Source organism: Podarcis pityusensis (assembly GCF_964106645.2).
Source record: "Podarcis pityusensis genome assembly, chromosome: 2".
Lineage (NCBI taxonomy): Eukaryota > Metazoa > Chordata > Lepidosauria > Squamata > Lacertidae > Podarcis > Podarcis pityusensis.
The window spans coordinates 116,887,024-116,909,278 of NC_138029.1; the positions used below are offsets into that span (position 1 = coordinate 116,887,024).

The following is a 22,255-nucleotide window of genomic DNA, read 5'->3' on the forward strand; positions in this document are numbered from 1 at the left end:
TTTATCTTCCACCTTCCCCAGTAATACGGCTGAGTTTTCAGACAAAGAGTTGAAGTGGGTGACGGTTTTGAGAATGCAGAGGAAAGGAGGATTCTTAAGTGTGGCATATGGAAATGAATTACTGATAATAAAAACGTTGAAGGCAGTATTGTAAAAGACTGAGGAAGGCGTAATTGAGATTAGCTATTCATTTTCAGATTATTACTCATTTCTATACTGTTTCATATTTTTCAGAAAAATATCTCAAAGCAATTAAAGGAAAATCTCATTGCAGTTTGTGTCCATAGGATGTTGAGAACATTAACTCTGTAGATCCAGGAGTTCTCTCCTCCTGATAGTCTCAGATTTGATTGTTCTTTCCTATAGAGCAGGAGGAACGAAACATTTATGGGCTTAAAGCTGCATTGATTCTGGAGGCCACATTCCAGTGAGCTTTGTGGCCAGCGTATGCACATGCATGCTCACACAGAAAAGAGATGCAGACCATAAAGTCACATGCACACACGCCAGAGGTGCTGCACAAACTCACCAGACATGCCATCTAGCATACATACAAGTCTTGCAAACACAATCAGCATGTTTAGACCTTCCAATCCCAGTGCTGGGCTGGAGGAGAAATAAGAGCACAAGAAGACCCTGCTGAATTAGCAAGGAGATCTGTGGAAAAAAGACCCTTCAGATTGTTCTTTAGAAATCCTCTTTAAAGAGCAGCCCGAGGGATCATTTATTTCCAGAGCAGGGCTTTTACCCCATTTCAGCACTGTGCTGGTTTGTGGTGAAATTGGAGTTTAAAAAATCTCTCTAAGGGCCCCTTAGGCATCTTTCTCTCCAGGACAGACAGAGATCTTCATCCTATGATCAGATCAGGAGATGGAAACAGCAGGGACTAGCAGGACACACCCTGAGGCTTGGCAAATCATATGCAGCCAATGGACTGCAAGTTAGAATGTCTTCAGTCAAGAGAGTTTGTGACCATCAAATATAAAATATTTTGGAGTGAGTTCTTTGATTTTGTTGCTCAATATTCCGTTTGTCAGTTTGTTTCTTAGGCTGTGCAGATACCATACATTTAAAGCACGTGGCTTCCCCCAGAGAACCACAGGACCTGTAGTTTTTTGCTACAGCTCTCAACACCCCTAACAAACTGCAGCTGGCAGGATTTCTTGGGTGAAGCCATGTACTTTCAATGTTAGGTGGGTCTGTCGCAGCCTTAATCATATACAAGGATCTGTTGCTGCCTTTCCAACATGCTAGAAGTTGCAGCCAGGATCAGCATTCCCTGTCCACTGAACATGCTCAGTCCTCTCACTGGGTTGTTTTTGGATTTCCTTCCACTGCCTTGGTTCCCCCACCCCCAAATATTATTTGTACTTCCATAAACCTTGATGTTTTCCCCAGTCTTTGGATAACGTCCCCTCGTCCCTGGGTGGAGTCATTTGAAAATGGAAGAGCAGAGACCCAGGAGACCCATTCAAAGGGAGAGACTGGAGTGCAAAGGAAAGAAACCTCCTGCCGGCCAAGTTGGGATCATCAGGGATCTTCTGCCTCGGGCAGATTTATGTCAAATTAAGCACGAGGCAGAGGAGGGGCAGCCGCAGCAGCAGTCGGAGGCCCAGAAGCAGGATTTCCTGAAGACGATGCAGCCCCCTCGTCCAGGGTGGGAAACCCCACAGGCTCCCAGTTCTCCCCACTCCAGGGATGGTGTCCTCTCTTTCAGGGGAGCTGCGAATGCCAGTCGGTGGCCCAGTGGGAGAGCAGGGGGAGCAGACCAGACCCTGCTCCCAGACACTGAGGGGCTTCTGGGAAAGGTAAGTACCCTCCTCTCACCTGGGTTTCCAGCACCTGGAGGTCACAGGTCCACTGCCTCTCGACATGGAGGTTCTGTCTAGCTATTGTGGTGAATAATCCTCCTCCCTGCACTTTCTCTCTAATCCACTTTTAAAAGGTTTGCTAGACCAAACTTTCTTATACATGGGAGGTTTGCAATCATATCTCCTTCTGTTCTTACTTTACCTAAACAGCTGCAGGTGGCTCTGAATTTCATCAGAGCATGAGCTGTGTGAGAAGAGGTGACCTTCCACCAACCCCCATTTTCCTCCTCTAAATTGCCTCCATTTGCAAAATGCTCTTTTCTCCCCACTGTGGAAAAATCTTGGCACGTCTCGCAGCCTCAGAAATCCAATAAATTCCTCAGAAATCCCATGTGTAGTCGCATTAAAGATGACTGGCCTACATTGCAAGATTGTTGCAAGATTTATTAGGATAATGGCCAGGTTCAGATGACTAAATCACAGCCTGAAAAGCTGCGTTAAAAATAGGCACAGTTTTTAATGCATTGCTGCAGCAAAGTTACGCTGAAGCCTAAGTTGACCCAAGTTTAAAACAAAAAACTCTAGCCCCCACCACCACAGTCTCCTGGCCCCCACAACCAGAATACATCACTCCAGGGAGGACTCCCACCCAACCTTAAGTGAGAGAGGGCAAAAGAAAAGGACTCTAAATGGGTAGTTGCACGAATTTACGAGCTGTGGTCCTGCACTGACAGCAAGGCTTAACAAACAGGGGAGCTGGGAATGTGCTTGTCCCATCTCTCCCTGCATCTGCTCCTGACCTAATTGTCCCAGTTACCTCATGATTGGGCCGGTCCTGAGGGTGAACTGTGATGAAACCAGGCAGTCTCTTATGAGCCATAACTAACAAACTTTCCATTTTGCCCAAACCAGGAAACTACGGCTGCCAGCTTTGGAATAAGCTGGGATATTAAGCTAACTTCAAACTGTACTTGGTAAAAACAGGAAATTCTGGTTGATCAGTGTTTTCGTGATTTGACTGTTCCCACTAATAGCAGTAAAAATAGGAAGCCCTGTTGCATTTGAAGGGGTTGTTTGGACAGAGTCTCTGATCAGCATGCCTAGCAGGACAGGCTTAAAAAGGTAAAGGACCCCTGACCATTAGGTCCAGTCGTGACCGACTCTGGGGTTGCAGCGCTCATCTCACTTTACTGGCGAGGGAGCCAGCGTACACCTTCCGGCCACATGACTAAGCCACTTCTTGCGAAGGAGAGCAGCGCACGGAAACGCCGTTTACCTTCCTACCGGAGCGGTACCTATTTATCTGCTTGCACTTTGACGTGCTTTCGAACTGCTAGGTTGGCAGGAGCAGGGACCGAGCAACGGGAGGTGACCCCGTTGTGGGGAATCGAAGCACCGACCTTCTGATCGGCAAGTCCTAGGCTCTATGGTTTAACCCACAGCACCACCGGCGTCCCGGGACATCCTGTCCCAGGACAGGAAACAATTATTATTATTATTGTTATTATTATTGTTATTATTATTACTTGCATCCTGCCTATCTTACTGGGTTGCCTCTGCCCATCTGGGTAGCTTCCAACAAAATAAAAACCATCAAAAATTTCCTTGTAAAAGGCTGCCTTCGGAAGTCTTCCATTTTGTAGAAATGGCCTTCAGTTTTAAAGAATTGCCCTCTTTAAGGGATCACTTGGTGTAAACAACTCTTGAGATCTACTCTCAGGAAGGGAGGTGGGACAGGCAGGTGAAAGGAATTGCCAAAACTGTTTGAAAATGGGTGGGGGCTCTTGGGAAGTGGGTGCCCAATTGGGGCTTCTTCAGGGGCAGCAGAATGTCTTGGGCAGGAGAATCCCGGCAGGGGCTCTCAGACTCCCTTGCCTTCTTCTTCCCTCCCTCCCAGGAAGCTGCAACTTGCTCTGGATTCTGCGCTCCTCAGGAAGCTGAACCTGCAAACCTAGCTGTGACTGAACCTGCAACCCTGGCCAGGATGGAAGGAGGAAGATGGACGGGTGACCTGGTCAGGCCCTCTCCCGCATCCCTCCCCACAACCTCTGAGCATTCCCTCCCAGGACCCTTGGAGAAATCTGGTGAGTTCCAGGGGAGAGGAGATGGGGACAGGGATAGATGGAAGGTGGAGGGAGAAAGAGGAAAAGATGGAGAGGAGACAAATGGAAGGAAGTTCCTGACAGGAAGAAGGAAGGGGTGAGGCCTTCTCCAAAGCAGCTCTTTGTTTCTTGAATCCTTTTCCTAAAGTAGTGGGGGCAGATTTCCTTCCTCCAGGCTTTGAAATCTTAGATGTTATTTCCACGGCGGGAATAATTGATGATAATGATGTTGAACACCAATCCTGAAAAATGGGTGAAGGGGAATGGAAATGCTTCCCATAACTATTTATAATTAATGTATTTAAATTGTTTCTATTACTCTTATTTTTTATAGACAGCGTAAGAATGATACATTCTACCAGCATTAAAACACAATAGATGCATGCACCTCCCCAGTTTGGTGGGCTTAAGGGACAAAGGACCCATTATCATGATACACAATTCCTGTTGGCTGGAGGCTCTACACTTAGGATTCGGTATATTAAGTCCAAGAGTGTCTGGAATAAACTTGCCAATCTTACAGACTGGGGTTGTTTGTGAAAGTGAGTGAGCGGGATAATAATTTATAGTGCCCCTGTGTAATGGCTTGGTTCTCCCACACCGACGCGAGAAAACTCCAGTAGTAATTATCTCAGGTTTATTGCTCAAACTTATAAATCACTGTGGAGCTCAGTCTTCGGCCTGTTCATCCCAGCTTGCAGTTACCGAGTACTCCAGCAAAGAAGCCCCCGCTTTTGCTTTCTTTCCCCCTCTTCTCGCAGATTCTCACGAGCCTACGATTTTTGGGACAGGCTATTTCTGGGGTCTCTGTGTTAGAGCTCAAACTGGAGCTAACGGTCTGTGCCCCCACCCCCCCGGCACTCCCTCTTCCTGCTCTTTCTTCTTTCCTCCTGCTGCAGCTTGGCTGCTCCTCTCCTGCTTCACATTCCAACTGAATCACATCTCTTGCGTTCTCAGGCTCTGTCAGCGGAGGCACGAGAGGCTTGAGATTCACAGAGCTGACACCCTGTAATTTTGTCCGTTCCTAAGCTTCCATGGAGACACTGTGGTACAACCTTGGTGCAAATTTCAAAATAAGTACACAAAGTCAACAAAGAGACTCAGAGGTGGCACCAGCTTTCCTGGTCAAGAGTCCACTTTGTCAGACTGCAGCCCACAAAAGCTTAGGCCATAATACATTTATCAGCTTTTAAGGGCTGCAAAGATGAAAAAACAGAGGCATAGTTCATCTATGGAATCCATCCTACAGGAGACAGTGACGGCCAGCAACATGGATAGCTTGTAAGACTGATGTCTCTGCTCTGCCCTAGTGGTCTAGGCAATAATGCTTCTTGATACTAGTTTCTGGAAAGCACACGAAGGCAGAGAAGACTCTTGTGCTCCAATCCTGCTTGACGGTTTCCCACAGGCATCTGGTTGGCCTCTGTGAGAAGAGGATGCTGGACTAGGTGGGCCTTTGCCTGATCTAGAAGGCTCTTCTTAGGTTCCAATGTATTGCAATATTTTTACAGTTACATGTAGCCCTTAAGTTTTATTTATTTCACAAGGGAGATACTGTTACTTGAGCCTGAGATCATTTCTTCACTTCAGAAAGACAAAATAGATGTGTCTAATAAGCCAATTCCACCATAGATCTGTATTATAAAATGATGCTGATGTATTAAGTTTGAATGGAGTGGTCACGTGTTGCTCTTCCCACTATCTCATCAGCTTTCGGAAAATTTGGAACCTAGAGAGGATAGTGGAGAATGAAGGTGTTACAATGAGAGAAGGTGCAGATTGGGATTGACATGTGTTCAGTTCCCTTTTTGTCTTTCTTGAAAGTCTAACAGGATTCTCTTTCCTCCCAGACTCCCAAACAGGTGAGGAAGATGAAGGTCAGAATTCTATGGAGCCACATGTGAATTTATGGGGGAAAACAAAGAAATTGAGGATACAACAAGAAACTCACAAAGGAGAAAAACGATTTGAATGTTTTGAATGTGGAAAGAGCTTCAGTGAAAGTCAAACACTTAGAATACACCAACGAACTCACACAGGGGAGAAACCATTTAGATGTATTGAATGTGGAAAGAGCTTCAGTACAAGTGGGAAACTTAGAGTACACCAACGAACTCACACAGGGGAGAAACCATTTAGATGTATTGAATGTGGAAAGAGCTTCAGTCGAAATGATACACTTAGAATACACCAACGAACTCATACAAGGGAAAAACCATTTAAATGTATTGAATGTGGAAAGAGCTTCAGTACAAGTGGGAAACTTAGAATACACCAACGAACTCACACAGGGGAGAAACTATTTCAATGTATGGAATGTGGAAAGAGCTTCAGTGATAGGGGATCACTTAGAATACACCAACAAACTCACACAGGGGAGAAACCATTTAAATGTACTGTATGTGGAAAGAGCTTCAGTGATAGTGGATCACTTCGAATACACCAACGAACTCACACAGGGGAGAAACCATTTAAATGTATTGAATGTGGAAAGAGCTTCAGTGATAGTGGATCACTTAGAATACACCAACGAACTCACACAGGGGAGAAACCATTTAAATGTATTGAATGTGGAAAGAGCTTCAGTGATAGTGGATCACTTAGAATACACCAACGAACTCACACAGGGGAGAAGCCATTTAAATGTATTGAATGTGGAAAGAGCTTCAGTACAAGTGGGAAACTTAGAAGACACCAACAAAGTCACACGGGGGAGAAACCATTTCAATGTATGGAATGTGAAAAGAGCTTCAGTGATAGGGGATCACTTAGAATACACCAACGAACTCATACAGGGGAGAAACCATTTAAATGTATTGAATGTGGAAAGAACTTCAGTGACAGTAGAGCACTTAGAAGACATCAACGAACTCACACAGGGGGGAAATCACAGATACTTTAATAAACCGCATAGGTGTTTTTTACCTTTCCTTCTATGCTTCCTTGCAATACTGACAAAATCAAACCACGCCAATGCTTTCAGCCCCAGAAGAGGAGCTCCCCTTGGTGTCAGGGGAGGGGTCCAAGGGAGCATCTGGAGCCCTGCCATTCCTTCTGTCCCTGGCCCCCTCCCCTCCTCTTTCTGCCATCCCAGGGCCACTCTTGACTCCACAGCAGGAGACTGGATTTGTCTGTGATGGTGAGATGTCCTGGGTGGTTGAAGGACCACTTCCTGTTTCCTGGAGCTCCATCCTGCCTTCTCATGCAAGGAGGAGTCATGAAGCAGGTGAAGGCTGAGCACACCTAAGGGTGGGGCAGCGGGTGGGTGGGATTCTGCTTAACCTTTCCCCGTCTGCTCCTTTTCTGGATCCAAATCCCCACACAAAAAGGGGCAGTGTGAGGGTGCAATCAATGTTATGGAGCTGCACTGAAAATCATTGCTTTGTGACCGTAAGAAGCCCTTCTCAAAAAAACAAGCATCAAGAGAATTTAAGCTATAGAATTTAAAACAAACAGATAATTACAAAAAAAGAAAGCAGTCTGGTGCCACATTTCGTAGCAGTTACTTTAACACACTCTACCTGGGGCTGCCTTTGAAAAGAGCTCAGAAACTTCAGTGGCTCAAAGGGATGCAGACACATTACTGACCAGGGCTGGCTATAGGCAGCATAGGACTCTCATATTAGAACAGCTCCATCTGCCTAATTTGTCTGTTTCTGGACACAATCAATGTGTCCACAAGAAGAGGTAGATTTGGAGTGCCGCATTTTCAAAAAAGATGGACACCCGACTATTTCTTTCTGGAGCTGAAAGGCATTCCCTTGAGCCTCATTTGTGGTGAGGCCCTCTCCGTCCTGAAGAAGGCCCACCTGCAGAGGCACCACAGGACGAAGCACATCCAGTACGAGGAGTTCCAAGGGCAGCTGCGCCAGGAGAAGGTCAAGGCACTGAAAACAGACCTTTTGGGCAACCTGTGGCCCCTCCAGATGATGTGATATTGCAACTCACGTCTTCCTTCGCCATTGGCCACACTGGCTGGGGCTTATGGGAGCTGGAGTCCAAGGATCTAGGTGCACAAATGCCGGGGACAATTCAAATCCCTCCTCAGTCGTGAAGCCGATTGGGCGACTTAAAGCTGGTCACCATCTTTATGCGAAACCTCCCTCGCAGGGTTGCTGTGTGCGTGAAAGCAATATATCTTGTGGTGGGCTTGATGATGGGAGTGTGGAACAGAAATGTAATTCATGGGTAAGAGGACATGAAATAGTTCTGAATCTGACTGAAAATAAAGGATTCTTTGTCTCCAAATTGCATATAGCAAGCACCTGTGTTGTTGAACTCTAGCTGAAGTTTCAGCATCTGGTTCCTCAGCACTCTGCACTCTCTCTCTGGAAACCTCCAGTTGTCAGGTGACAGGAACCAGCCAATGCCTCCCAGTTCAGAAACAGTCTGCCAAGAGCTGAGATTGGAAGTGGACAACCAAGGAAACTTAGGGGAGCATTTTCATTTCCATGCTTATGAATATTGATTTGAATCAATTTGTCAGATGTGTTGAAAATAGGGAAATTTTATGGTTGACACCACCTTGGGACAGTTTTGACAGGAATTCGGGGAACTAGGAATATATTGAGCTCCATCAGGGTTGATGGATCAGCAAATAGCTAGAGAGGATTAAGGGGCGGGGGCGGGAATCAGGCCTTGTTTCTCATGTGACAGATAACCGATTCCACAGTTCTTAAAGCTCACCGTTTGCTGCCTCCCAAAATGATGCTTAAGCCTCCCCCCCTAAAAAACAACAACAACTCAAACATGGCAGCTGGTCTTGTCAAACGGGCCAATATAAGGTTCAATTGGCAAGTTTGTTGTTGTTTAGTTATTTAGTTGTGTCCGACTCTTCGTGACCCCATGGACCAGAGCACACCAGGCACTCCTGTCTTCCACTGCCTCCCGCAGCTTGGTCAAACTCATGCTGGTAGCTTTGAGAACACTGTCCAACCATTTTGTCCTCTGTCGTCCCCTTCTCCTTGTGCCCTCCATCTTTCCCAACTTCAGGGTCTTTTCCAGGGAGTCTTCTCTTCTCATGAGGTGAAGTATTGGAGCCTCAGCTTCACGATCTGTCCTTCCCCTGAGCACTCAGGCCTGATTTCCTTCAGAATGGATACGTTTGATCTTCTTGCAGTCCATGGGACTCTCAAGAGTCTCCTCCAGCACCATAATTCAAAAGCATCAATTCTTTGGCGATCAGCCTTCTTTATGGTCCAGCTCTCACTTCCATACATCACTACTGGGAAAACCATAGCTTTTACTATACGTACCTGTCAGGGGTTCAGGAGCAGAGGCAAGGGCAAGGGAGGAAACAGAGAGCGAGGGAGAGGAGGCAGAAGAAAAGATGAGTGATGACGACCCGAGATCTCCGAGTCTTTCCAGTGAATCAGAAGATTCACAGAAAGGAGCACCAGTGGCCAGGGCAAGGGGGGAGCCTAGGGGGACACCCCAGGAAGATAGAGCCAGAGGGGACTCAGAGGGGAGCAGTTGGAAATCAGGACCAGCGTCACCGCCAGAGAGCAGGGAAGAGGAAGGGCGCCAGGGATCAAGCGCTGGCAGCTCACAACAGGGGGGAGGGCACGAGTCAGGAGTGGCCACACCTCCATCGGGGAGCGAAGAAACGGTCAGACGGAAGGTGGAAGGTTGGGCGCGCGTGCCAAGTTCAAATGCACAGGAAGGTGGCGCAGTAGGCAGCCCGGAAAGGGAGCCAGGTCCTAAAGCCCGCCGAAAGGAGGGAGAAGAGTCAGGGGGGTCAGCGTCAGCGTCAGAGGAATCCCGGAAGGAAGAGACCCCGGGGGGCAGAGGGACCCAGAGAAGAACAGTCAGGCGGAAAAGGTGGAGCAAGGCTAGGATATTAAGTTGGTGTACAAGGGGCGGAGACTCAGATGGAGCTTCGCCGATCTAACCATGAGACGTAGAGTTGCACGCAGCAGCTTGAGAATGGAAACTGTAACTCAATAAAGACTTTTATTTAATGATCGCTGGCTAGCGTGATCCTCTGTGAGCTAGGATCTGGAAGCAGCTCTGACAGTAAGCTCCATCCCTAGATTGTGGGCATCTACGTCCTCGCAGAGAGGAGAGAAAGCGGGTGCCTACTAGCGAGCTCACGAACGGCAGACAACATGACGGCCGAACAGCAGATAGTGGAACTCAGAGAAGCAGTGACACGACTGAATGCCGAGGCTCTTGCATCCAGGAAGAGAGAGGAGGACGCAGCTGCCGCCTACAGGGATCTCCAGGTCAGGTTGGAAGTGCTTACGAAGCAAGGGCAACTGACACCCAAACCGGAGGGGATTGGGTTGGGGAGACGAACAGGCGGTCTGGTCTCTCACTTCGATGGGAATTTGCAACAGTACCCCAACTTTAGAGCAGATGTAATGTGTGCACTGCAACTGCTGAACAAAGACTTTAGAGATGAGCAAGAGAAGGTGGGATTCATCATGTCCCATTTGCATGGAGATGCTAAAGCATGGCTGCGCAATTTGTGGAGAGATAAGGATCCGGCGCTCCAAAATGCGGATGCCTTTATTAAAGCGATGGATGGGTGCTTTTTATCAAGCATTGACGTGGATCTTGCTCGGCAGGAGATACATGGACTGAAGCAAGGGAGGGCCAGCGTAAGGCAGTACCATGCCCGCTTTTTCGCTTTGGTCAGTGCCCTGGAATGGGACAGAGATTCGGCTCCTGTAAGAGACCTGTTTTGGGAGGGATTGCACGGCTCGGTTAAAGATGAAATTGCGAGGGGGGAGAGACCCCGGACCACGCAGGAGATCGTTCAGAGGGCGCTGGCGGTGGGGGTGCGGCTGGAAGGACGTCCGTGGAGCAGGGACGAAGGGCGTGGAGGGCGCGAACCAGCCAGGGGCTCCTCCTTCCTTCCCAGAGAAGCAGCGCGTGCGCAATCCACGCCTCCGCCAGGAGGAGGAGCGGAACCTATGGAGGTTGGAGGTGCAAGGGCTCAGTCAGCAGCCAGAGCCCTAGCACCGGCAGCAGTGAAAGCGAAGCCTCCTAGAGGGAACAGGAAGTGTTACATCTGCGATGATCCACAGCATATGGCGAAAGAGTGTCCCCAGAGGCTCCACAAGCACACTGCAGCCTCAGCAATGGTAACTGCAGCAACGCAGCAAGGACAACCACAGCAGGGAAACGAAGGAGTCTGGTTGGAGGAAGAGGCACTGGGGCCCAGCCAGACGTGTCAGTGAAGCAGTCCCCAGAGATTTTACAGCCCATGGACCCCCTCCCGCCCAAACCGGTAGTGAAGCTCACTGCGTCGCTCCAGCTGCCCAATGGAATCACCATGGACGTGCCAATCACCATTGACTCCGGAAGCAATGCGGACTTTATAGGGCAGGACTTTGTCGACCGGCACGCTATACAGTTGCTGCCTGCCACGCTGCCCCTGCAGGTTGTCACGGTGGATGGCAGGGAGCTGCTAGGGGGGCAAGTGGTGAAGCAGACGCCACCAATGGTGATGCGACTTGGGAATCACAGGGAAATCATCAGCTTCAATGTCACTCAACTATCGGACACGCCCATTGTATTGGGCATGAGTTGGCTGGACAAGCACAGCCCGACGCTGGCTTGGTACCAGAGGCAGCTGACCTTCGGCTCTTCCTTTTGCGCTGAACACTGCATCGTGCCCAGGCAGGAAGGAGGGGAAGAGGAGTCACAGCTGCAGCTAGGCACGCTGCAAGCGGTTCCCCACAAGTACGCAGAATTTTTGGAGGTTTTCTGCGAGAAAGAGGCAGACAGGCTACCCCCCCACAGACCATATGACTGCAAAATTGACCTGCTGCCGGGGGCGGCGCTGCCCAAAGGGAAGCTGTATTCCATGTCTGAGGACGAACTGCAGGAACTCAAAGAGTTCATAGATCATAATTTGGAGCGCGGTTTCATCCGAGAGTCCAAGGCAGCGGGGGGCAGTCCGGTATTCTTTGTTAAGAAGCGGGACACGCCCCAAAAAAGACTTGTAGTGGACTTTCGCATCTTGAACAGTGTGACCAAGCCATCGGACTTCCCCATGCCCCGAATCGACGACCTCCTCGCAAAGGTACGGAAGGGCAGAGTGTTCACCAAGTTGGACCTGCGAGGGGCATACAACCTCATTCGCATGCGGGAGGGAGATGAGTGGAAGACAGCCATGTTCACGCCCCTGGGCACCTACGAATATAGAGTTATGCCTTTTGGATTGCAAAATGGCTCCCACGTTTTTCAAGCTTTCATGCATCACGTGTTGGCGGGGCTCCTCTACAAGACGTGCGTCTGTTTCTTGGATGACATCCTGATCTTTTCGGAATCGCAGCAGGAGCATGACAGACACGTCAAGGAAGTGCTGAGCAGGCTACAGCAACATAGGCTTTACGCCAAGCTGGAGAAGTGCCAATTCGACGTGACCGAGGTGGATTTCCTGGGCTACAAGTTGTCTGATAAAGGGCTCGCCATGGACAGCGCCAAGGTCCGAGCAGTGTTGGATTGGAAAAGCCCACGCAACCGGAAGGAGGTCCAACGGTTTGTCGGCTTCGCGAACTTCTATCGCAAGTTTATCAAAGGCTTTGCGATGCAGACAGCGGCCATCACGGACACGCTCAGCTCCAAGAAAAAGAAGTTCATCTGGACAGAGCAGGCGGAGCAGTCCTTTCAGGCACTCAAGCGTCTCTTCGCGTCGGAAGAGCAGCTGCTTCATGTCAACCCCAGCAGGCCGATGAGGGTGGAGACAGACGCTTCGGACAGAGCCGTGGGAGCAGTCCTGCTGCAGAAAGACCCGCAGGGGGTTTGGAGGCCGGGAGCGTTTTACTCAAGGAAGCTCAGCAAGTCCGAACAGAACTACACCATCTGGGACAGGGAGTTGCTGGCCATTCATGCAGCGTTCAAAGCGTGGAGGCACTTCCTGATCGGCGCCAAGCACACGGTGCAGGTCTGCACGGACCACAAGAATCTAGAGCACTGGCGCACGGCACAGTTCCTGAACCAGAGGCAGATACGTTGGGCTGAGTTCTTTGCGAATTTCGACTTCCGAATAGAGTATGTCCCGGGGGACACCAACATCATGGCGGATGCTCTCTCCCGTAAGCCACAGTATCTGGAGGAGGCAACGCCAGCGGCCGCCATGCACATCTTCGCACCGACAGTGTGGGCGTGCGCGGCGGCAACAGTTGACCTGGATGCGGTGCGACGAGCGTTGCAGGATGACTCCTTCGTGCAAGCAAAGATGGCAGAGGTGCACAGGGGCACGGCAGCGACCGACGAGTTCCAGCTGCGAGATGGTTTGCTCATCCGTAAAGGGGCCATCTACGTGCCGGGAGACGAACTTCGCGCCAAGGTACTGCAGCAGCTGCACGACGCGCCCACTGCCGGGCACTTTGGCAAGGAGAAGACGGTGGAATTAGTAGCCAGAGACTTCTGGTGGCCCGGAATGAGAGGGGAAGTCGCGGACTACGTGGCGAGGTGTGACACCTGCCAGAGGGCCAAACCAGTGCACAGACCGCCGGCCGGACTGCTGGAACCGCTGCAAACTCCGTTCGAGCCATGGGAGAGAGTGGTCCTGGACTTTGTCACGGATCTGCCCAGCTCGAGGGGCAAGACGGCTGTGCTGGTGGTGGTGGATTTGTTCTCCAAGATGGCACATTTCATTCCGTGTGCGAAGGTGGCCACGGCGGAACAAACCGCCAAACTGTTCATAGACCACGTGTTCAAGGTTCACGGTCTGCCGCGGTCTATTCTGTCCGACCGAGGGCGACAGTTCATCTCAAACTTCTGGCAGAGGCTGATGGGCTTCCTGAACGTCAAGATCAACCTGGCGTCGGCTAGACACCCGCAGACCAACGGGCAAGCGGAGCGGGTCAATGCCATCATGCAGCAGTACCTGAGATGTTATGCGAATCAACAGCCTGCGACGTGGGTGGATTACCTGCCTCTCGCCGAGTTCGCCTACAACAACACGAAGCACGTGTCCACGGGGGTCACGCCGTTCTTCGCCAACAACGGGAGGCACCCTAGAACCTTCCCGGGACTGGAAAGAATGGGGGAGGGGGAGCCGCAGACAGCAGATGCGTTCGCGTCGGAGTTGCAGGAGGTCCACGATCAGCTGCGGCGGCACCTGGAGCTGGCTAAACACGCATACAAGGTACAAGCGGACAAACACAGAAGGGTTGGCGAAGAGATCCATGTGGGAGACTGGGTCTGGTTAGCAGCCCACGCAGTGCCGGCCAGGTCGTTGGCGAAGAAGAAACTAGGGCATAAACAACTGGGGCCCTACCAAGTCGAAGAACAGGTCAACCCGGTGGCTTTCAGGCTGGCTCTTCCGGAGGGTTCCAGAATGCATCCGGTGTTCCACAGATCGGTGCTCACTCCCTACAAGGCACCTCACAGGTTTCAGGAACCAGGAACGGCACCGGGTCCGCTCCGAGAGAGAACCGGGCAAGGGGGAGTGGCACAGGAGGAGCGCATCAACGAAGTCACGGAGATTTTGGACTCCAGATGGGGGGAAGAGGGGGTAGAATACCTTCTCGCCAAGGAGGGCACCCCGGCCAGTGCCAACAGCTGGGTGCCGGGCTACGCTTTGGACGAACCTCTGCTCAAAGAAGAGTTTCATGCCCTCTTCCCACATAGGCCAATGCCAGCAGACTTTTTCGACGACTGGCTTTTCACGCCCACGCTTTCAGCCAGCACGTTCCGGGGGTTCGACTCGGACGAGGAACCGACACGAGACGCCCGTTCCCCAGAGGGGTCACCCTCGGGATCTGCTTCAGAACCCTCGTATTGGTGGGATGATCGACCAGAGGAGCAGTTCCGCAGAAGGTGGCTGGAGGGTCCAGGACGAGCAACGTCTCCAGAAGGCAACGAGGGAGAGACGGACATGGACGTTTTCGGGGACGACCCGGGTTTCGAGCACGGCGGCACAGAGATGGAAGCGGAGGTGACCGTCGTCAACGAGAGCAGGGAGGAAGAACCGGAAGACTTCGGATGGCGGCCCGCCACGGGAAGCGAACTGTATCCGACATTCGTCCCCCTGACACGGCAGCACCCAGATCCCGCACCGGAAGGAGGGGAGGGGGGAAGAGGGGGCTTCGAGGGGGGGATGGATGTCAGGGGTTCAGGAGCAGAGGCAAGGGCAAGGGAGGAAACAGAGAGCGAGGGAGAGGAGGCAGAAGAAAAGATGAGTGATGACGACGACCCGAGATCTCCGAGTCTTTCCAGTGAATCAGAAGATTCACAGAAAGGAGCACCAGTGGCCAGGGCAAGGGGGGAGCCTAGGGGGACACCCCAGGAAGATAGAGCCAGAGGGGACTCAGAGGGGAGCAGTTGGAAATCAGGACCAGCGTCACCGCCAGAGAGCAGGGAAGAGGAAGGGCGCCAGGGATCAAGCGCTGGCAGCTCACAACAGGGGGGAGGGCACGAGTCAGGAGTGGCCACACCTCCATCGGGGAGCGAAGAAACGGTCAGACGGAAGGTGGAAGGTTGGGCGCGCGTGCCAAGTTCAAATGCACAGGAAGGTGGCGCAGTAGGCAGCCCGGAAAGGGAGCCAGGTCCTAAAGCCCGCCGAAAGGAGGGAGAAGAGTCAGGGGGGTCAGCGTCAGCGTCAGAGGAATCCCGGAAGGAAGAGACCCCGGGGGGCAGAGGGACCCAGCGAAGAACAGTCAGGCGGAAAAGGTGGAGCAAGGCTAGGATATTAAGTTGGTGTACAAGGGGCGGAGACTCAGATGGAGCTTCGCCGATCTAACCATGAGACGTAGAGTTGCACGCAGCAGCTTGAGAATGGAAACTGTAACTCAATAAAGACTTTTATTTAATGATCGCTGGCTAGCGTGATCCTCTGTGAGCTAGGATCTGGAAGCAGCTCTGACAGTACCTTTGTTGGCAAGGTGATGTCTCTGCTTTTTAAGATGCTGTCTAGGTTTGTCATTGCTTTTCTCCCAAGAAGCAGGCGCTTTTTAATTTCGTGACTGCTGTCACCATCTGCAGTGACCATGGAGCCCAAGAAAGTAAAATCTCTCACTGCCTCCATTTCTTCCCCTTCTATTTGCCAGGAGGTGATGGGACCAGTGGCCATGAACTTCGTTTTTATGATGATGAGCTTCAGACCAAATTTTGCGCTCTCCTTTTTCACTCTCATTAAGAGGTTCTTTAATTCCTCCTCCCTTTCTGCCATCAAGGTTGTGGCATCTGCATAACTGAGGTTGTAGATATTTCTTCCAGCAATCTTAATTCTGGCTTGGGATTTATCCACTCCAGGCTTTCGCATGTTGAATTCCACATATAAATTAAATAAGCGGGGAGACAATATACAGCCTTGTCATACTCTATCCGAATTTTGAACCAATCAGTTATTCTATATCCAGTTCTAACTGTAGCTTCTTGTCCCACATAGAGACTTCTCATGTTATGGAAATTGGGGGGGGGGGAGTGAGCACATCTTTAAAGTTGTTAAATGTTAGAAATATTATGCCTGAATGTATCCTTTCAACTTGACAGCTCAGGGAAGTTACCTAGCTTTAAAAATAATATAAAATCAATTCCTTTGCCAGTTTCCTCCATTCCAAAGCTATTTTCCCCTTGAAAAAGGACTCCAGGAAGTGTCCAGGGGTGACAATTGCTGAGCTGGGCCAAGGAAAGCCTAATCCTATCACCAAACTTGCCAAGGGGCCAGACATGCAAAGGAAGTTCTATTGTACTTTGGGTGATGGGACTTCAGAGGTGTTGGCCTATGCTAATCTTATACGGGAGTCTTGCCCTGACATGTCTGCTTATGCTAATCTTGTACCAAGGACTTGTCTGGACATGTTTGCCAAGGTTAAACTAGTGTAACCCCTGTCTACACCTCCCCTTTTGTGACATGTCAGTGATGTAACAATGATATAGCAATGATGCTCTACAAACAGTATTCTGGGATATCGTGGGGAAGTTTTAAAAGTCTTTGTCACCCCATGCTCGGGGTTCAAAATTCCTCTTTTAGCCTGTTGCGCAATAAACTTTGATCTACAGCTATTTGCTCCAGTTGGTGCTGGATTGCTTCCTTTATTCCACAAGGGACCTGCGGGCTCTTCCCAATGAGCTGGTTTGACTGAACAGCCTCACACCTAGATTTTTCCCTAAGACACAGGAGACAGATGAGGTGATCAGGCACTCCCATTTCTTTAAGAACTTGCCATAGTTTGCTGTGTCGACACAGTCAGCATGTTTGCAATTTGGTCTCTGGTTCCTCTGCCCCTTCGAAATCCAGCTTGCACTTCTGGGAGTTCTTGGTCCACATACTGCTTAAGCCTGCCTTGTAGAATTTTAAGCATAACCTTGCTAGCGTGTGAAATGAGCGCAATTGTGCGGAAGTTGGAACATTCTTTGGCACTGCCCTTCTTTGGGATTGGGATACAGACTGACTTTCTCCAATCCTCTGGCCACTGCTGAGTTTTACAAAGTTGCTGGCATATTGAGTCTAGCACCTTAACAACATCATCTTTTAAAATTTTGGTTTTCAAGGAAGAAGCAGCCCTGGAAAATAAGGCAGGAATTCACCTTGAATTTTGCTAACAAAATCCTTTCATAGCTTTTTGTGAAGGTGTGACTGCTAATCTTAAAGCCAGGATGAGCACTAAGAATTGGGCATCATTTCCTCTGTTATAAAAAATAAAATAAAATACTTGTTCCGCTTCTAAAGAAACCCTTTAGAATGCATTCTTATTTTTTTCATTAAAAAATTCAAACAGCTGTGCAAAGGTGCTCCTGTGCAATACAATGTCAGAATAAAAAAATAATGAAACATCTCACAAGAGCCTTGTTTTTTAAATATACAGCTAAAAAACCTTAAAAACTCCTACAACACTTACCAAATACAAATCTAATAGCAGGCACTAGGAGGCAACCTGATGTTCAAGGCTTCACCCCCCCCCCCCAACTCTGAGCTTTTGGTTTCTCTTTAGACACTCATCTGTGGTCGCCTGGAGCGTTTGAGGGGAAGGAGAGAGAACATTCTGGCATATGAAGCAAATATAGAAAAAGAAAGTGACAACCTGTTTGTAATGGAGGCTTACAAGTTAGACAGGAAAATTGGCTTCCAGGTGGAAAAATCAAAATTGGAGACAGAATTGTTAGAACCCAAAACTAATAACTTGTCAAACATGTATAACTTGCTGTTGAAATGGAATACACAGGATGAAACGGTTAAATCAGCCATGATCAAGTGGGCACAGGATATTGGTCATAACATTATGTTTGCTGACTGGGAACGGTTGTGGACCACCGGTATGAAATTTACGGCATGTAATGCCTTAAAAGAAAATATTATGAAAATGATTTATAGGTGGTACATGACCCCAGTCAAGCTTGCAAAAATTTACCACTTGCCTGATAATAAATGCTGGAAATGTAAAGAGATTGAAGGTACATTCTTTCACCTTTGGTGGATATGCCCAAGGATTAAGGCTTTCTGGGAAATGATATATAATGAAATGAAAAAGGTACTTAAATATACTTTTTTGAAGAAACCAGAGGCCTTTCCCCTGGGTATGGTTGGCCAATTGGTGTCAAAGAAGGATAGAACATTCTTTATGTATGCTACAACAGCAGCAAGAATACTCATCGCAAAGTATTGGAAGACAGACGATCTACCCACCGTGGAAGAATGGGAGATGAAGGTTATAGACTATATGGGACTGGCAGAAATGGCCGGCAGAATCCGAGACCAGGGAAGAGAGACGGCGGAAGAAGATTGGAAGAAATTTAAGGACTATCTTAAGAAACATTGTAAAATTATTGAATGTTAGAACGATGTTGGTTTAGAAATTAAGTGGTTTCTAGCTGTAATGATTATGCAATCAAGAAAAGAAAGGTTAAAAATTAAATAGAAATTAGGGGAGGGATTTGCTGAATTAAATAATTAGAGATTGGAATACAGAAAGGGGAGGTATGAGGAGGTCGGGAAAGTAAATTATAAGAAAATAAGGGATTAAAATTATACTTGTTGTTTGTGTTTTGTTTGTATTTTTGTTTTTTGTTTTATATAATTTTTTGTTGTTTTTTTAATATCATATTTATTGCAATTTTCAAAAAAATACAGAAAAAAGAAAAAGAAAAAAAGAAAACATTTACCATTTAAACCTTATTTTCAATGATATCTTTTCAAGACTTCCCCACACCTCCCCTTCTTGTATTCCATCTCCACTTATTTAGTTCAACAAGTTCTTATTCATTATTCAATTTTGTTCATTTTGTATAGCCACTTTCACCTTATAATCCACAGTCTTTGTACATTAGAATCTTTTTCTAAGGTCGATCCCAATTCCCTTCCACGAATTCCTCTTTTTTGTACTCGTAGCAAAACAAAATAAAAAAAGAAGAAAAATTCAAAATATAATTATACACCCTTTGGATTCCCAAACTCCAGCCCCCCTTTCCCGGTTTTGATCCCCAATGTCCATCAGTCTATCTGCTATCAGCCTGGAGACCTCACATCCGAGGCTTTTAATTTTCTCACAGTTCCTCTTTGCCGGTTTTTTTGATAGTCCTTTATATCAAACACCAAATCTCGGAGAAGCTCTGTCTCGAAGATGTCCATTTTTCTCCCATCTAGGCCTCTATATTTAAAAGTGGAGCTCAAATCTTGTTTCTTAATCCTTTTGAGTCTGAATGTCCCAAAAGCTCCAACTTCCATCTTGATCAAATTTGTAATCCATAGGTCTTCAGATCTCCACATCAGGAGATCTCTCCGATCTTCATTATCCAGTTCAAACCAAATTTTCATCATCCAATTCTTGTTTTCCTTTATGTCCTTCCTAGCAGGCCTCTGGCCTTCCTTGATCTTCTGTGGCGTTGTAACTCCTCCTTCATTCCCTTCCAAATCATCATGTATCCCTTGTTCCCCTTTCTCAAATTTCTCAGGTTTCTTTTCCTGCTCAGCTGCAAAAACTTTTGATTCCGCTACAAGTTGAGTCAAGTCCCTTCCAGTTTCAGTAAATTTGTTTACTGTTTCATTCAGTGTAGTAGCCCTCGTAGTCAAAATATTGCTTTGTTCTTAAAGCTTTCCCAGGAGATAAAAAGTCCTGTTCAGCTCTATGAGTATTTTTCCACTTACAGCCATTCTTGTAATATCCCAAAACCCCCTCTAGAGGGATTATGGTTACTTAGTATCCTTCCAGTTCCAACCCAAAAGTCAAAATAACTTGTTCTTCCTTGTTTTCAACAATTTATATCCAAATTGTAACAAATCTAACCAGCAAAGTCACAGAAACAAAGTTCTCTTTTTATTCCCCAACTTTGACAGCTACTTTGACAGCTGTCAAAATCTTCTGTATCTCTTCACCAGGCTCTCTCGCGGATCACTCCCGGTTCCCGGGGGGTTGCACTTTAACTCTCAAAATCAACTCTTATCCTCCAGCAAAGTTACTTGTACTTTCCAATCGTGAAATTAATAACTTTTATCCAATAAAGAAAAGGATGTTCTCTCAACCTTAGTTATCTAGTCCTTGCTTTAAATTGTTTACAGTGCGGGGAGACGGACTTCCTCTTTGCGCCTTCCCCGATCGTGCCAAATCCAAGAAAAAGAAAAATTTCCCTTTTAAGTCCAGTTTCTGTATTACTCACAGGTTGTTGCTTTTAGTCCAAATATTCAGAAGAAGCCAGCGCTCTCCGTCAATGGCATGCGGCTTCACTCAGCAGGGGAAGCAGAGGACTCTCAGCACCGCGCCGCTCCCCGTCCCCCGTTCCGTAGCCTTTAAAAAGGCTCCTTCGTGGGTTGGGGGCGCAAACGGTGCCCGCCGAGTCACCAAGTCCACGGGCTTCCGCGCCCGTGGTTTTTAAGGGTCCCCGCTTCGCCGGCGCGGCAGGACCCGACCCCTGCTGAGCAGATTCCCTCCGGAGCTCGGAGGGAATCCGCCATTCGACGATGGCGCTAACCCGGAAGTCATTTTATATAAATTTTTGAAAACTTCAATAAATATCTTTTTTTTAAAAAGTGTTATAAGTTTAATGTACATATAATGCTGTGCTTGAATGCATTGTAATAAAAATACTATAAAGGGAAGTTTCTCTTAGACTTAGGCAAGAGGTTCCACTCAGACAGAAATTATTATTATTATTATTATTATTATTATTATTATTATTATGTAATGATCTTCCTCTGTTTCACTTCAGATAATTCAGTGGGGCCTCTTCTCAGTTCATTCTCTTCTGGATCAGTGCCTTAATCCTTTGAAGATTTTGTATATCACATAATAGTCATTGAGGTGTCCCCAGATGTTGTTGTCCAGATCCCATCCGCTTCAGCCAACAGGGCAGACAGTCAAGGATGATAGAAACTCTAATCTGGACCTCACCACTTGGACTCTGCTGCCCTATATCCTTCATATTGAAACAAATGTGAAAATAAATTTTGGACGCTATAGATTTATCCCGGTCTGGTGCATGCAATGTATTTTGTTTTGCAGCTGTGTGATTTGTGCTCATATTGTATTGTGGTGGCCATTGGCTATAAACAATAAAATTTATAGATACAGTAGATTGAACTGCAAAAATAAGTAATAAAATAATAAAACTATTTTTATATTTTTTTGGTCCTCACTCCCAAATGGTGTGTGTGTTTTTGCTTATATTGGGGGTGGGGTGGGGGTGGAGAAGTATGAAGGCCAAAACCGTTCCCCTCCTCTGTTGAATGGATGCAGGAGACCAGAGGCAGTGAATGAAAAAGCAGGGAAAGAGAAACCCTCCAAGTGCCACTATTTTCCAGGGATGTCCCTGATTTAGAGAAGCCGTCCTGGTTTCTGATTTGACCCCAGAATGTCCCGCTTTTCCTTAGGGTCTCCCTATTTTCATTGAATAAATGCTGGAGGGAATGGAATTATGTGACCCCCAGGCCCTCTGAGAAGGCAATCCTGTATAGGAAAGTTTTTTAATGTTTAATGTTTTGTTATGTTTTTCATATATGTTGGAAACCTCCCAGAGTGGCTGGGGCAGCGTAATAAGATGTTAGGTGTATAAATAATAAAATTATATTTATGGAATGGGATGTTCCTATTTTCATCAGAGAAATGTTGGAGGGTTTGGAAAGGTCGGTTGCTGGAGCTAAGTGATTGCATGATCCCAACCAGCAGAGCTGGGAACTGGACTGCCTCCTCCAGCTACCCATTCGGGCTGCAGGCATAGCTGTCAACCTTCCCTTTTTTTTTTCTTTTTTTTTTTGCGGGAAATTCCCTTATTCCAGTGCCATTTCCCGCTGCTATCCCGGATTGTTAGATATCCTGTAGACTGTCCCCGGGACAGGTGAGGCTGCTGATCCCTTATTTTCAAATCTGAAAATTGACAGCTATGGCTGCAGGGTGGCATCGTCCCAGCTTTCTGAAAAGATTTACTGATGAGGAAACCAGTGACTGCACA

At 47.9% G+C, this 22,255-nt stretch overlaps 1 protein-coding gene and 1 long non-coding RNA gene across 2 annotated transcripts; one reads left to right on the plus strand and one right to left on the minus strand.

Annotated features, from left to right (window-relative positions):
- Nucleotides 1-722: 722 nt before the first annotated feature.
- On the plus strand, nucleotides 723-8,161 carry LOC308469700 (uncharacterized protein). Its single transcript, XM_080992542.1, has 3 exons — nucleotides 723-1,808; nucleotides 3,709-3,895; nucleotides 5,764-8,161. The coding sequence occupies exons 1-3, from the start codon at nucleotides 1,443-1,445 to the stop codon at nucleotides 6,813-6,815; spliced, it is 1,605 nt and encodes a 534-aa protein (XP_080848668.1). The 5' UTR covers nucleotides 723-1,442; the 3' UTR covers nucleotides 6,816-8,161.
- A 316-nt stretch (nucleotides 8,162-8,477) lies between these two features.
- On the minus strand, nucleotides 8,478-21,759 carry LOC308470257. The gene is made up of 2 exons (XR_013982310.1): nucleotides 15,744-21,759; nucleotides 8,478-9,168 (listed from the first exon to the last, which is right to left on the minus strand). It is a non-coding gene; the product is annotated as an uncharacterized lncRNA (long non-coding RNA).
- Nucleotides 21,760-22,255: the final 496 nt, after the last annotated feature.